At 35.5% G+C, this 17186-nt stretch overlaps 1 protein-coding gene across 1 annotated transcript in view; it reads left to right on the plus strand.

Moving 5' to 3' along the window:
- The window catches only part of LOC144977236 (15-hydroxyprostaglandin dehydrogenase [NAD(+)]-like), a 61023-nt gene extending 57297 nt beyond the window's left edge, over positions 1-3726 (plus strand). The window contains exon 8 of the mRNA XM_078922242.1: positions 3405-3726. Coding sequence (XP_078778368.1) covers positions 3405-3519 — 115 coding nt within the window. The 3' untranslated portion in view covers positions 3520-3726. The remainder of the gene's footprint in view (positions 1-3404) is intronic.
- The last annotated feature ends 13460 nt before the right edge of the window (positions 3727-17186 follow it).

Consider the following 17186-nt stretch of genomic DNA (forward strand, 5'->3'; position numbering starts at 1 on the left):
AGAAATCCAATGGGGAAAAAGACCTAGGAGTATTTATTGATAGGAAGCTAAACTTCAAGAAGCAAATTCAAGATGTTCAATCTAAGGCTGGTAAAACACTCGGAATAGTGAAAAGAAATTTCAAGAATCTGAAAACAAAACACATGACTACCATCTACAAGACTATGGTTAGATCAAAGCTGGAATATGCCAACTGCATATGGTATCCGAAGTTTGAGGGAGACAAAGACTGTTTGGAAAGAGTGCAAAGGAGAGCAACAAAACTTATCACACACCTGAAAGACAAAACCTACTGTGAGAGATTGAAAGAATTAAATCTCCCGACCTTAGTTTATAGGAGAAGAAGAGGAGATGTGATCCAAACATGTAAAATAGTAAAGGGAATAGACAGGGTAGAGGCAGGATTTCTTAAACCAAACAAAAACATTCAGACACGAGGAAACAGCAAGAAACTGGAAAAAGAACGTTTTAAAACAAATGAAAGAAGGAACTTTTTTCATCTAGAATTGTAAATAACTGGAATAAACTGCAAGAAACCACAGTATCAGCAAAAAAATTGAATAAATTCAAAGCAGAGTTGGAGATAAGCAACATCCTAGGAAACAAGTTCAATTATAAAAATTGGTCCAATCATTAATAGATGAGGGAGCGAAGGAGACTACACCAAGTCTAAACGCTCTATACAGAGGTATCCAGGTATCCAGGTATGATTTAAATGAATGTTGAATATAATAAATATTACAGACGACTGATTGTATTGAAAATGCATTATTGAAGCCAAATAAATAGTGCTTTAAGTACTAATTTGAAACAGCATTATACTTTTAAGTAGAATAATCAGTAACAAGCATTGCTAAAACATCATAACAACATCAAAGATCTCAATTGGATTATAAATATTCAATTACAATACGAAGAGAGCATTAATCAATATAAAAAGAATAATGTGAATCTTTAAATAACCAGTATTATATAAATGCTACTGCATTATTTAGTAAAATGAATGGGGTTGTTTTAGAACAATATACTTAAGTGACCCACACCCCATCGTTGGGCAAAATAATATGACAATCACTTTTAAAGTCTTTTTGATGGCGGTCGCTAAACTTCACGTCTTAAATTATCAACTTTTAAAGTTGTCTTTAAAAAATTATACTTAGACCTCAAAATGGATGTGATATGTCTCTTATTTACTTGTTGACGGTTCAGGATTTTTACAAATTCTCCAGGATGAGCGAAGTAATTACAAGCCATGTACGGTATTGCTACGCAAAGCCTTCCTCCTATGTTCAGACCAGAGTTTTAGTTTGGGTTGATTTCATACAAAACGACATGTGTGAAATGCGTCATAACAGGAATTGATAAACAAATGGTACAAATGATTTATTGGTTACACACTTTGACTAAGATTTCCTTACAGAGAGAGAGAGAGAGAGAGAGAGAGAGAGAGAGAGAGAGAGAGAGAGAGAGAGAGTCCAGTTTTCAGTTAGAAATTCAGTTAGAAGAATCAACAGAAATAACAAAATATAGTAAATTTATTATACTAAAGAAAAAAAAGTTAAACAATTCTAGTAAAAAAAGAGGCGATTCGTTAGCTTCAATCTCAAATTGTCCTTTACGAGTATTGATATAATAATAATAATAATAATAATAATAATAATAATACACATTTATATAGCGCTCATTCTCGTGTAAAACACAAGCTCTGGGCACTTTACAATATAAATATCAATTTTAAGTGAAAAAAATAAAAATAAAATAATAATAACAATAACAATTCATAGCCAAATCAAGGATTCATATAGAGTCAAGAAAAACAAATACAGTAAAAATGTGTCTTGAGATTCTTTTTAAAAGTAGGTAAAGACTTGCACTCCCTCAGACCACGTGGTAGTTCATTCCAAATCTTGGGGCCGAAACAAGCAAACGATCTATCACCAAATTTTGTTCTTGATCTTTTTTCCGAAATTTTCGTTTGGTCATTACATGATCTTAAAGTGTAATTTTCAAATTTACACATGACCACGTGATCTGTGAGATATGCCGGTGCTATACCAGCCAAACACTTATAAACAAGACACGCTGCTTTGTAATATGTGCGCTTTTCAATGGGCAACCTCAGTAGTTGCAATTGTTTAATAGAAGCCTGAGGCAAGTTGACAAGCAGCGAGTTACAATAGTCTAGTTTCGAAAAAATGAGGGAAACAACCAATGTTTTACATGTTCCAATTGCAATATACTGACGGATCGAACCGATTTTCTTCAATTGAAAGTATAAAGATTTACAGAGAGCAGAAATGTGAGCTGACATTTTCATTTCTGAATCAAAATAGACACCCAAATTTTTCACAGTCTTTGAAACTTTGATCTTTTCACCCCCAATCAACACCTCAAGACCATCATTCACCTTCAACTGCCCTCTATTTCCCATAATCATCACTTCTGTTTTTGACTCATTCATTTTCAACTTGTTTGCATCCATCCACTCTTTCACATCCGTCACACATTCTTCCACACGTTTCACAATATTTTCGAGATTTTTAGTTTTATCAGTAGCATAAAGTTGCGTATCATCTGCATAGAGATGATAGCGCAGCCCATGACCAGTGATGACATTAGATAATGGAGAAGTATACAAAACAAAAAGAATTGGACCCAAGACAGAGCCTTGAGGAACACCAAAAGACAATGTATGTTGACGAGAAAGTTTATCTAAAATCATAACCTGTTGCTTTCTGCCATCTAAATAAGATTCAACCACTGCAAGACAGTCCCAGACAAGCCAAAGGTTATATTAAGTCGTTTAATGAGAATACCGTGATCAATAGTATCAAACGCCGCCGAAAGGTCTAACAATGTCAGAAGAGAAACAGAACCTTTATCTAAAACATCGAGCAAATCACTCGCAACACAGCACAGAGCAGTTTCTGTGCTGTGGTAAGAACGATAAGCTGACTGAAATTTTTCCCATAGATTGTTTTCATGGAGATGTTGTGAAAGACGTCTGAGTACAACTTTTTCAAGGATTTTAGAAAGAAATGGCAGATTTGAGACGGGACGGTAGTTACTAAGGTCATTTACATTGAGATTTTGCTTTTTTATGAGAGGCTTTACAATTGCATGTTTATAGATATCTGGGACTTGTCCTGAGTAAGTGACTGATTTATAATATAAGTTATGCAAGGTATCAATTCAGGAAGACATAATTTCAAAATATTAGTTGGTAAAGGATCTAAATCACATGACTTCGAGGAAGATGAAAAAATTATTTTAGAAATCTCTTCTTCAGTTGTTTCTTTAAAACAAGAGAATCCCTGTGAACCCGAAAAACGGTGGAAATTTATATAATAGGAAATCATATGATTTATAAATTACAACAAAGCCCTTTATTATCTTTGTTACAGAGTTGAAACAGCGGCAGAGGCAATGATGGAATTAGTGGAACCAGAACACAACAAAAATGGACAGGTTTTGAAAATTGCACAGAACGGAGGCAAGTCATACCATAACACCGAATGATAACAGGCTTACTTCGACATCACAAAAAAAAATCAGAGATGGGTCTGAGGTGTGGATCCGTTACGCAAGCTTATAATAAACAACAGGCAAACCACATTTATCGATATCCCATACATCGACACCATCCATATCGCCACCCATGTCGTGCAATGTTTATTTTCATATAACCGTATTACAAATAATTAAAAATGATATATCGACATTAAATTGGCTTAAATTCCCTTATATTGACTCTCAAGTTGTTGCAGGCTATTACACCATCTATAGACAACATTAATGGCTTTCAATGGCTTATGCGGCTTTGTGGTCATGACATTACACGTCCCTTCGGACGAGTAGGTCCTGGGCTCGAGTTCCACTGAGCGGCGCATGTTAAGTCCTTGATATTATAATCTCTTTGCTCACAATTTCTCGTCGTATTCAGGTGTATCATGAGTACCTGATCGTCAACTATCTCAATCGAACAATTCCAATGAGGCCTTACCAAGTACTCACATGTTAAGTGTTGTTGTTGGCTACGGACCTCTAGTAAAGCGCTTTAAGAACGTTTAGTGGTTTAAACTCTTTAAACTCTTTATAAACTCTCAGGGTTTATCTTACATGATTTATTTTCAAAATTTGTTGAACCTGACAACACGATGAAGATGAGCAAACTGTCACAATTTTTTTCTTTCCCAAAAACGCTTTGCAATGGAACAACCTACCTGCTGACAGGGAATGAGATTAGCGGAAGAGTAGAGTCCCTTGATTGGACGTCACCTTACAGAGAGCACGTCAATTTAAAAACTTATAATATTCAACTGAGGATATCTTTCCTTTGGATAAGGAGATTTCACTTATTATGAAAAAGTATTAAAGAATGAAAAATAATATTAAGCTTTAAAATATATGTTATTGGGGTGAAAGAAAAAAAATGTTTAGAATTTACACACACGGTTCGGTAAAACTTAAAGCAAAACCATATCGACGTTCTCTCTGTAATAGCTTTTCCGCCGGTGACGTCCAATCAAGGGACGCTACTCTACCGCTAATCTCATTCCCTCTACATTGAGACCTTCGAAAACGCACAACAGTCTCAAGATATTGACATCGACAGTTTCAGTTATCAGTATTACTGAATCCGACTGTGCCATGATGGAGACGATGAAAATCAGTTGAACTTGTCTCAAACAAGAGAGTGGAGGCAAGCGTCAAAACATAGAAACTGTTTGCCCAGCTGGGCTAGGTATGTCGCCATCGCTAAGAATGAAGCCACGTTTGGGGGAATGACATCCCAAACAGTAAAAGTTGCAAACGATCATGGAATTCTTCACACCATAAGCATACAAGTTGTTACAGGCTCTCAATTTGATGGGCACATTGTTTTCGTACATTTTGTCCTACCTGGCTTTCTGCTTCCAATTAACTGATGTTTATTTTTAGAACCAAAAAACATGCCTGATTGGCTTATTCATCGTAAATCTTTATTTGTCTATCGATTCTCCCATCTGCCATATTCCTATGTGTCTGGTTGTACGAATTATGATCTAGTTGTATGACACGCGGGGTGTGAACTGCAGGTTCGGGGTTCGAGATTCTCTGTGTAAGAAGATAAGTTGAGATACTTGGAAAAGGATCTTTAGAAGTATTATTATCTCATTATATTAAGATGTAAAATGAGTACCTTGTCGGAAATGTTGTTGTCACTGTCAAGAGAAATTGTAAAACAGTATCGCCCAACAGGATTCATGTCTCAGCCTATATGTTGATTGTTACGGTTGTCTTAGGACCTTTCGACAACGAGCTTTGAGAAAATTCCAATGATATCGTGCTATTCACGATTTTCATGTCAACTATCTGATAAATCGAAATTTGCTATAATTAGTAACACAAATTAATAACTTATCAATGTCCAAAAGCACCTTAGGCTCAGGGCCCATTCAGTTCGGGTGTTTCCTTGTTTCTGTTGCTTGTGGCTGACAGCAACAGTTACTGTATATAGATTGTGGATAGGAAGCTAATATATTCTTAACTACTTTCTGCCACATATTAAGACACTTATACACTGCGGTTAGTAGAAGAGATATGAGGATGAACAATTCTGGATTACTCGAACGAAATTACTTCGTATATCAGGCTGACACTCATCTAACAAAGCCACATACTGAAAGAGAAATACTTAAACGGCGCTGAACACAAATTTAAATGATAGAGGGAGATTGTTTACATGGATACAAACGTCAACTCTCATTCTCACAGAAACAAATCACATCCAAGATCCAAAACGGACTGCTTTCCTCTTTTTGCACGTCCTAGAAAGACTGAAGAACAAAAAAACAAATGGAGCAAGAACAGATGAGCCAAGAACAGAAATATTAATTAAATTTTAATACTAAATAAAATACTAAAAACAGAAGAAACAAGAACCGAACTAACGAGGAACAATTGCAGAAGTACCAAGAACTTAAGTACCAAGTACAGAATTACCATGATCGTGAGTTCCAAAGGGCAAAGGTGCCAATAACATAAGTATTGAGATCCGGAACATAAATAAAAAGTATTCACTGCACAGGAAAACATGTTGTCATTTCCTTTTGCCCTAATGACGCAGTGAAGTGCAGAACCGTTGTCAGCGTAAAAATCAATAAGATGTAAGAACATATATATTTCACTATGAATGCCACGATATATATATATATATATATATATATATATATATATATATATATATATATATATATATATATATATATAAATATAATATATATATATATATATATATATATATATATATATATATATATATATATATATATATATCCTTTATTTAAAAAATATAGCATTGTGGAGAACATTGTGCTTATTTGAGTAAATAAAAAAAATGATACGGCGCACAACTCTACTGAAAGATTTGAAAATAAGAAATGTATTTTTTACAGATAGATAACTTGATTTCCTTTTATAATTTAAAGTCAGTTTGAAAGTTCGTTGAGTCACACAGATATCATAAAATACGTACCGACGACACTAACACTCTCAAAATCAACCAATTTCGTCACTGTAAAAAGTTGTCAGTTTGCGTCATCTATTTATGACATCAAGTATTATTATTACTTCCGTTGTGTTGTTGATTTAACGGTGATCAGTGTTGTTATTTAGTAGTATGTTCTAATTGCGTGTATGTTTGTGTGTGTGCGTGTGTGTGTGTGTGTATGTTGTGTGTGGTGTATACATGTGTGTGTGTTGGCATTTTTCAGCAAATCGTGGCATTCATAGTGATATTATTCACTTGATCACATTTACACAAATTTTAAACAAGTTTCACCAATTAACAACGTCAACTAATATTACTGCTGATATTACGGTCGTTTTTATGCCATCGATGTGATAATTATTGCCCTGGGAAATATTTAATTAAACGTTGTCGGCAAATTGTCAATTGTATCTGTCTAGTTTCTAGCCCGAACAAACTTGATATTTTTCGCGTCTGCTTCAGATTTTCATTTGACCTCACATAAGTCAGGTAAAGGGGAGACATTCCGAAAGCTCCTACATCCCCAGTATTCTTTCAATTTGTATTTTCACCGTTGATCTTTTGTGAGGCGTTTATTTATTCAATTTATCATCATATAGATTTGTGAGGATTTTTTTTTCTATTAGAGTTAGTCATAAGTCTTAGTAAAGGTGCTAGGGGGGAGACATTCCGAAAGTTCCTACATCCCCAGTATTCTTACAATTTGTATTTTCACCGTAGATCTTTTGTCAGGCGTTTATTTATTCAATTTGTCATCATAAAGAAGCATTTTAAAAACTCTAGAACAAACCTTGATATATTTGTGAAAGTTTAAAATTTCCTAATTTGAACATTATTTTGATTCTCGGCCGCCATTTTAATTTGTGAAGTATTGAAAGGTAGTGCAAAGCAGTCCGAGGGTTTTTTTTATTAGGGTTAGTCATAATGCTAGGGTGTTTATTTTCCTATTAGGGTTAGTTAAAGGTACTCTAGGTTTTACTTTTTCTTGGGGTTAGTTGAGGGAATATTATTTAAGTTGTTTCCCTTTGTAGGAGCTTTCGGAAGGCCTCCCAAGTCAAGCGTGGTAAAGACTTGTGACTTATTGATATTGATATCTACTGACAGATAAACTAAAATCATGCCGAATAAAGCATGGCAGCGACGACAAGCACATCGATTAAAGTGTGCATCTAATCGTAATCAAGCTAATCAATATCGAATGAAAATAGTTCTTTCCCAGCGAAATTGTGGCCTTTTTACTTATATATATATATATATATATATATATATATATATATATATATATATATATATATATATATATGTGACCCGCCGCCTCAAAACGGTATTAAGTCGGGATGATCAAAGTGCTGAAAATAGAATCTATGACAAAAAACATCAGACTTGGGTTGAGTCCATGTATGGATTATTGAAGAAAAGATATAGAATGTAAAACTACTGAAAACCGAAATTTCAATTCCTTGACCAGTGAAGCTTAGAATTGACTATTCAACATCTGGTTCATCCCGACAAAATACCGTTTTGAGACGATAGGTCATTATATATATATATATATATATATATTATATATATATATATATATATATATATATATATATAATATATATATATAATATATATATAGTCTTTTACAAACGAAACTAGACAGTTGATTTTTGCTTTTATCTTAATTAAGAGAAAACATATTGATACTTGGTATCTATCTTAAAGAAGTAGACAAATTTTCATTTCTGTTGATGTATCACATGCCGTTGTTGACACAAGTCGGAGCAGGTGCGGACCGCTAAACAGATCAGTACCAAAGTAACTCATGTAAATGTAAATGTATATTTCAGATATTTATTTCACATAAGGGCTGCTACGCAGCAATTGCCGTAACAGTGAGCTTGGTTTGGTAATCAACCCGCAATTCGACCAAAGCTGACCGATATGCACAAAGTTACTCGATTGAGATGGGCATGTGAACACCAGGAGTGGGATCAGAAAATGTGTGACATAGTTTTGTTTACAAACGCATTAGCTTTTTGAAGTTGATTCCAGAGATACACGAATTTCGTGCAAACGATGTCGAGGTGAACGTTTCAATGACAAAATCATCATTGAAGTAACAAATCGAGAATATGAACATGTAAAGGTGTGGAGAATGATAACGTGGTAGAAATGCAAATCAACCAAAGCTTCAGCTCATACACCAACGATATTCTTGACCTAATAGTCATCCCGTTTATTCGGAATCAGAATAATCAAGTGATCTTCCAAGTATGAAAACGCCTCAGCACATAGAGCTTGACGAGTGTTTGCTGTCCTAACCGGTTCAAATGTAAAGAGGATGAATCTGTGATCAAGCTGTTTCACTTGTACGAATCCAATTGAACATACATAATATGTGGGATTTTAAGATAAGAAAGCTAACAAAAAAAAGTGAGGGAGGGGGGAGGGGGGGGGGGGGCGAGAACGATGTACATAATCCGATGAACTGTTCGACAATACAATTTTAAATAATAAGTCGGCCGAAACAAAAACAAAAAAGTATTAGAAAACATTCAGAGGAGCAGCTGCAAGATTCTTGTTGTGTCCTGTCAGTTGGCGCCAATGTTGTTTCCGGATGTAGGTTTCGCATGTGTGTGTGTGTGTGTGTGTGTGCGTGCGTGTGTGCGCGCGTGCGTGCGTGTGTGTGTGTGTAGATGTGTGGGCATATGTATGGCTTTATCATTGGGTTACAACATCACATGGAACATCGTCTCAAAACAAAACAGCTACACAGTAAACACAAAAAATACAACCAATATATATATATATATATATATATATATATATTATATATATATATATATATATATATATATATACATATATATATATATATACATATATACATTATATAATATTATACATATATATATATATATATATATATATATATATATATATATATATATATATATATATATATATATATATATAGGGTAGCCCTATTCGTCCTTAAGGTCGAATATCATCAACCGTAGTTGCCGTACGTAAGGACAAATAATGTTGCTTGCACTATTCGTCCTTCACACTAAACCTGGGCAATATTCCGTTTTTGTTTTTACTGAGCTGGATCCGAATCCACGTAATTACATGATATATCCGTATCGTCTTAAATGTTTGACAAACCCCACCTCCTCTGTTTGTGAGTCAAATAATCAGTTGAGTGTGTGTATGTGTGTGTGTGTGTGTGTGTGTGTTTGTGTATGAGTTAATTTCGTAGGTTTTTTGTTTGTTTTTCTTCTTCCGGGATATGATTTTTATTCCAGAATGGTGATTGATTTCTTATATGGAATTATTTTCGTGTTCTCCTATTGGCAAGTATTCCATTCAAATACCTGGTCGAGAGTTTGGGTTGGCTGGACACAGAGGAAGATTCGTCAGGTTTTCTTTGTTTTTGTTTTTATTTTTATTTTTTTTTTGGGGGGGGGTGTTGTTTTTTGTTGTTGTTTTTTTTTTTATTCTTTTATTTTTTTTTTGGGGGGGGGGGGGGTATTTTTCCTGCTTTTGTGTTTTTATTTGTTTGATTTGTGTGTGTCTATGTGTGTTTTGGCTTTTTTTTACATTTTTTTTTCAATCTATAATAGTGGGTAAGCACTCAGTAACTATTTGTTTTAAATGACTAGTATTATGTTTATCAAAAATATTATATTAGTCATAATAGTATAAGCAGCGCAAAAAACATCAAAGTTCTGTATCTCTTAAGAAGCAGTTTTATAAAAAATGTTATAATCTTGATTCAGTGAGTGCCATCAATAATGGCTTGCCTTTAGCCAAAATTTTGAACGATGTCGATACCTGTCCTTTAGCTTCAGAAAACTTTGTTATAAGTTGTACTGTCTTGACTAGACTAGCTGTATAACATAACGATAGATTTAATTCGTGGGGAATTCAATACGTTATCAAATTGGCAGTAAACGAGGTAATTGTATAGACGGTGTGGAATTTGGCGGCTTTACAACACGCAAATTAATTCCAAACCCGAAAGCACAACTTTGCATTTAAAATTAACGATGTCAATATATTAAAGATTAATAAAGGACACAAATACCAAGTCCTCAATATTTTCAGTACTTTGTTCGTTAGCTAATACTATTAAGTATTTGGTATCTACTTTTGCCCTGACGAGAAGTTAGAATGTCAACGGGCAGGGATGTAAAATGTCTACGGCTTAAAACTGGGTGAAATAGAATGATACAGAACATAAAAGCCCAGTTCGGCCAAAGAACAATAACTTGCCTCTGTTCTTAAACTCAGAACAAGGGGTAATGTTGTCAGGGGTGTTTGGGTTGTTGTTTTGATCTGGGTAGGGGTCTAATAAGTCTGATAAAGTTACGATTACTGGCCAAAAACAAATTTCTAACTTTAGTTTAAAATCAAAAAATAAAAAGACGGAAATATATACATAAAAAGCTTGATATATTTTAAACAATGGTTACAAGAAAAATAAATCCACGATTTTTCTCAATAATTCTGTACTCAAACAACTTTGTATGCAAATGTTGTATTCCAGATGTGTAATTTGGCTTATCACCACTCAAGGTGGTATTTTAATAGATATTAGTACAACTAAAGTGTGTCTATGTACGCAGTGATACAGACCTGCCAAGCATTCGACTTATTGTGTTATAGTGGAAAAAAGAATACCATTTCGAAAGGGATTTGTGCTGCATTGTAGGTTAACAAAGCATCCACAAACACGCAGGTCTGACATCCGAACCCACTTATGAGCCTAGTTTAACATTGTTGTATAATGGAAAATATTTTGCGTCATTTTTTTTTTTAGATTTCCATTACAACAATGAGCCCATAAGGAAATGGTTATCAGACCTGAAAATAAGTGCACGTCGATCCACATCAATTTTAAAACCATCATCATCATTACCACAAGCACTTTTACAACATAATCATTACCATCAGAATCGCTACCACCATCATTTGCACAATATCATAAGTATCACCACCACAATCAATATCACTACAATAGCATTATACCTACCATTACCATGGTCATATCAATTATTGCCATCACTAGCAAAATCATAACTATCATCCCAGCCACCACCACTCTAGAAAACAATCATTTTAAATACCAATACTATACGCGCACACTATAGCGTCACCATTGCCATCAACTTTATCACTCTAGCTTCTTGATCAGTGACATCACCACTACCATCATTTCATCATCGTCGAAACAAGAAAAACATCACTGCTATCATTGTCACAAATACTAACGACAGTTTTTATATAACGCAATATCCGCTCGAAGTCTCAAAGCGCTTTACAGGGTGTCACAGGCTAACAGCAACACTTAACATCCTACATGATGTCTGTTAGGCGATATTACATATTTTTCAGACAGAACAACGCAGTTAACGGCCTGGTACTTATTTTAAACCTGAGTACGGTAAGAGTGGACTCAACTATGCGACGAGTGAGGCTCGAACCCAGGATTTTCCAATCCGATCCGAAAGCGAGTGTCATACCACCATAAGGCCACATAGTGGGACATTCTTTTTCCTTATTTCACACTTTCTTTGTTTCCTCTGTCGGGTTGTCACTAGCTCCTTCTCTGTATATTCCTCTATTTCGTCATCTTCTTCTTCTTCTTCTTCTTCTTCTTGCCAGAATAAAAGAGGAGGATAGCGAGATAAAGAGAAGGAAAAAACAGGGGTGAGACAGGAAATTAGAGAACAAAGGGGGAAGGGGGAAGAAAGAAGAGAGAGAGAGAGAGAGAGAGAGAGAGAGAGAGGGAGAGAGAGAGGTAGAGGGTGGGCGGCAAAGAGAGGGTGACGGAATGAAAGAAAAGAGGAAGATAGAGAGATAAAGAGATGAAAATACAAAGGAAAAGACAGGAGTGAGAGAGAAAATTAGAGAATAGTCCTAAAGGAAAAATGAAAGAATATATATATATATATATATATATATATATATATATATATATATATATATATATAATATATATTATATATAATATATTTGAAAGAGAGAGAGAGAGAGAGAGAGAGAGAGAGAGAGAGAGAGAGAGAGGGGGGGGAGGTTAGGCGAAGGATGAACGATGAAGATAGATAGGTAGATAGATAGAAATATATATTTAAAAAAATATATTATATATATATATATATATATATATATATATATATATATATTGAGAGAGAGGAGAGAGAGAGAGAGAGAGAGAGAGAGAGAGAGAGAGAGAGAGAGAGAGAGTGAGTATGTGTGTGTGTAAAATATGTATATGGAGGTAGAGAAAATGAAAGAGGAAGACTGAAAGAGAATGAGATAGATAGATAGATAGATAGATAGATAGATAGATAGATAGATAGATAGATAGATAGATAGATAGATAGATAGATAGATAGATAGATAGATAGATAGATAGATAGATAGATAGAGTTATGCATGACACTCGCTTTTGGATCGGAAGGTCCGGAGTTCGACCCTCGCTCGGTGCATAGTTGAGTCCTTGGAAAAGGCTCTTTACTCACTTCTTACCGTACTCAGGTGTATATTGAGTTGACAGCGTTGTCAGAAAAAAATGTAATATCGCCCAACAGGCGTCATGTTTCGTTCTACATGTTGTTGCTGTTGGTCAGGGACTCCTTGTAAAGCGCTTTGAGCACACTTAGTGGCTATTGCGCTATACAAAAGCTCAATTTTTTTTAACATATAAAGAAAGAAAAGAGAGAGAGAGAGAAAGAGAGAGAGAGAGAGAGAGAGAGAGAGAGAGAGAGAGAGAGAGAGAGAGAGAGAAGACGACGACGAAATAGAGGAATAGACAGAAAAGGAGTGAGAGACAACCCGACATAGGGAACATTAGAGATTTATGGGGTGGGGGTGGGGGGGGGGGATATGAGAGAGAAAGAAAGAGAGAGGAAGAAGAGTGAGAGACAAGGAGAAAAGAAATGTGTCAGAAGTCAAGAAAGAAAGAGGGAGGGGGTGGGGGGGGGGGGAGAGAGAATAAAATTGATAGATAGATAAAGAGAGAGAAAGGTTTTTAAGAAAACAAAAGAGGAAGAAATTAGAAGAGATAGATAGATAGATAGATAGATAGATAGATAGATAGAGAGAGAGAGAGAGAGAGAGAGAGAGTATGCGAGAGAAAGAGAAATACAGAGGGAAAGAAAGACAGACAGAGCGAGAGCGAGAACGAGAGAGAGAGAGAGAGAGAGAGAGAGAGAGAGAGAGAGAGAGAGAGAGGGAGTAAAGAAATGAAAGAGGATGATAGCGAGATAAATAGAGGAAAACACAAAGGAAGAGACAGATGGAGGGAGAGAAGAAATTAGAGATAAAAGGGGGAACATATGACACACACACAGATATATATATATATATATATATATATATATATATATATATATATATATATATATCGAGAGAGAGAGAGAGAGAGAGAGGAGAGAGAGAGAGAGAGAGGAGAGAGAGAGAGAGAGAGAGAGAGAAGAGAGAATAATATGCTTTTTTTCTACTCATACTCATAACGATGCTTTTGTTTCAACAGTCGTTAAAAAAAGTGAAGACGTGAAGGACTGAACACTCTGATTTTATAATTCCAGTTAATTACATAGATAACATGGGCGCACACAAAAAGTCACGGAAGCAGTGACATAATATATAGGTCACTGTAATAACAATGCGATTTCTGGGAGGGCAATAACCTTGAATTTAATACATATAAAAATACGGGGCCAAATGTGACCATTCGCCTCAAAACGGTATTAATTCGGGTTTAAGATGTTGGAAATTTATTTTATAGCCAGAAATATTAGACTTGTTTTGAGTTTATATGATTTATTGAGGAGAATGGCGACCATATTTTATGGTGCGAATGCCAACAGTTTATATTTTTGACCAGTTTAACATTAAGTTCGGCTTTTAAGCATGTGGTTCGTTCCGACATAATACCGTTTTGAGACGATGGGTTACAAATATAAACAACGGCCTTTCCGTCAATTGCCTTGTGCGTATTTCACGCCTACTTCATCTGCATAAGCACTGAAGGTCGGCTAAACACTTTTTAAGAATACGATATATATATATATATATATATATATATATATATATATATATATATATATATATATGTATGTATATATATATATATATATATATATATATATATATATATATATATATATATATATATTCAGCACGTGCTTACACAGGAAGATATGATTACTGTCCAATACACACTCCTCAACCCAATGATACAACCACTACCCCAGACGATCCCTCCTCCAACACTACACCACACCCAGTTTGCATACGTATACACACACATCCACACATACACACGCTTTACAAGGGGCAACAGCAACGTTAACATGTTGGACGTGACATGACGCCTGTTAGCCGATGCACATAGTGTCGGGAACGCTAGCAACAACCCCTAGAGAATGAGGCTCGATAATGACAGCGATCCAGCCCCCCGATATCCGGAGGGAGACCATTACGGGAAACTGGCTGAGTAAGATCAAAGAGAGAGGGAATGGGGATACCCCTCTCATGCGTATAATGGACGGTGCCCCCGTTTCGAGCCGAAATAAGTCCCGGCAACCCTTGTACGCAGAATCCCTGACTACGGACAGAGCTGCACATACGAGATGGAAGTCGGTTTGGACGAATTCAATCCCTCGTGGGGGCGGGGACCTACACTCCTCTAAGCTTGGTGAGAAGTTGCCAGGCTTTGATACCAGTAAGAGGAGACACTGGGTAGCTGCGAATCGACTTCGGTCGAGGAGCTGCCTAACGGCAAGTGCGTTACATCGGTGGGGTCTAACTTCCTGTCCAATATGTCCACGCTGTGGGCAAGAACCCGAGACGGCAGAGCATCTAGTCGAAAGGTGTGTTGTGACGATGCTACCAGGCGGGTTTGCGACGGTGCACGAATGCGGACCGGACTTTGCTGATTGGGTCGATCGTCATAACATAATAGTGTGAACCATAAGAAGCTGCTGTTGCCTGTTAGTCGATATTATATTTTTTCGGAAAGAGACAGCACCGTAAACAACCAGGCACTCAGTTTACACGACTTGAGTACCGTGAGAGAATTGAGTAAAGAGCCTTTTCCAAGGACTCAACTATGCTCCGAGGGAGGCTCGAACCCTGGACCTTCCGATCCGAAAGTGAGAGTCACACCACTAGATTAGACCACATAGAAGGTAGGTTGAAATTAGTATTACATCGTTGGTGTCGAGGCATTTTGGTAATTTCATAACTTCCTCAATTTGTTTTCCTGAGTTTAGTGATGGGGGTCTGTATACTGATATTGGTTTTATTGGAACATCATAGCTTTACAAAGATAGCCTCACGGTTGGTCTTTACGTCGAGTTGGTGCGAGTTGAAATAATTATTAACAGCTATCATAATGTATAAACCTGAATATTTTTTTATCTAAAAACTCTGCACCTTTGTCAATATGACCACACTAAGTCTCATTTATTATAGTCTATGGGAGTCCTGATATCTCAGTGGTAGAGGTTGGAAACAAAGAAAACGGTTTCGGTCGGTTGTCAAGATTTTTATTACTTTTGTATTTTTGTCATTCAACAGTGTTCGTGCAGCTGTGTATCAGGCGGAAATATGATCTATTAAAATGGTTTTTTTTTAATTAGCAGGCAATTATAACTCAATTAACTCTGCAGAAACCATGATGGTCCTGGTAGCTCTAAGGGACTAGAGATACTATTTAACTATCATCGCAAACAGTTTTCAATGCAGATCAGTTGCGTTAAAATGAACTTATCTTTTCATATAAATTCACAGCCGCGTTTTCAATTTTTATTTTTCAAATTTAAGGAATTAGAATAAATAAATGTTATCGATCTATTAATCCGTTTCAGAATTCAAGCTTAGATATTTTTCTCTCCATAGCTGTCTGTTGTATGTCATTGATATTTTACATGTCTATTCTATATACCAATGGCCAAACAAAAGTAATTTTTCCCCTTGAAAATAGCTTAAGGAATGTTTTTATTTGAGATGTATTAAAAATTATTACTGTTAATAATTTGCAGTGCAGTGTCCTGTTTCAAAATCATTGACGTCAAGTAGCAAAATTCTCAGTTGTTCCATTTGTGCTTTTAAGCCTTTTTCATCTGTGTTCAAAACAAAAACAAATTTCATGCTATACGTTTATTCTTTTTGCAATAGTTGAACCAACGATGATAGAAGAAAAGATGAGCAGCTTGGAGTTTGTATTTCTCTTGTAAGGCGCTATTACAATTTTATTTTAACAGAAACAATGCCTTGCTATTCATTTCACATTTGATTACAATGAGATAATGTCTCGCTCTATATATCATAATGCTGTTTCCTTGGGATTGCTTGTAAAGCGGTTTTAGCACATTTAGTAGATCGTGCAGTATAATTAAATCAGTTATCTGAAAACCCTTCTTATCGGTTCATGTTGAGTAGATATTTCTCTAAATAATTTTTTTTTAATTACAAGTAAAAACCCCGCAATTTCGCGGGGAAAGAACTATTTTCATTCGACATTGTACCCACCAAAACTTAAACTTTCACAAAATCTATCTAGAGTTTTTAAAATGCTTCTATATGATGACAAATTAAATAAATATACGCCTGACAAAAGATCCACGGTGAAAATACAAATTGAAAGAAT

Source organism: Berghia stephanieae, chromosome 7 (genome assembly GCF_034508935.2).
Source record: "Berghia stephanieae isolate SIO BIC M18660-M18661 chromosome 7, UCSD_Bste_1.3, whole genome shotgun sequence".
Lineage (NCBI taxonomy): Eukaryota > Metazoa > Mollusca > Gastropoda > Nudibranchia > Aeolidiidae > Berghia > Berghia stephanieae.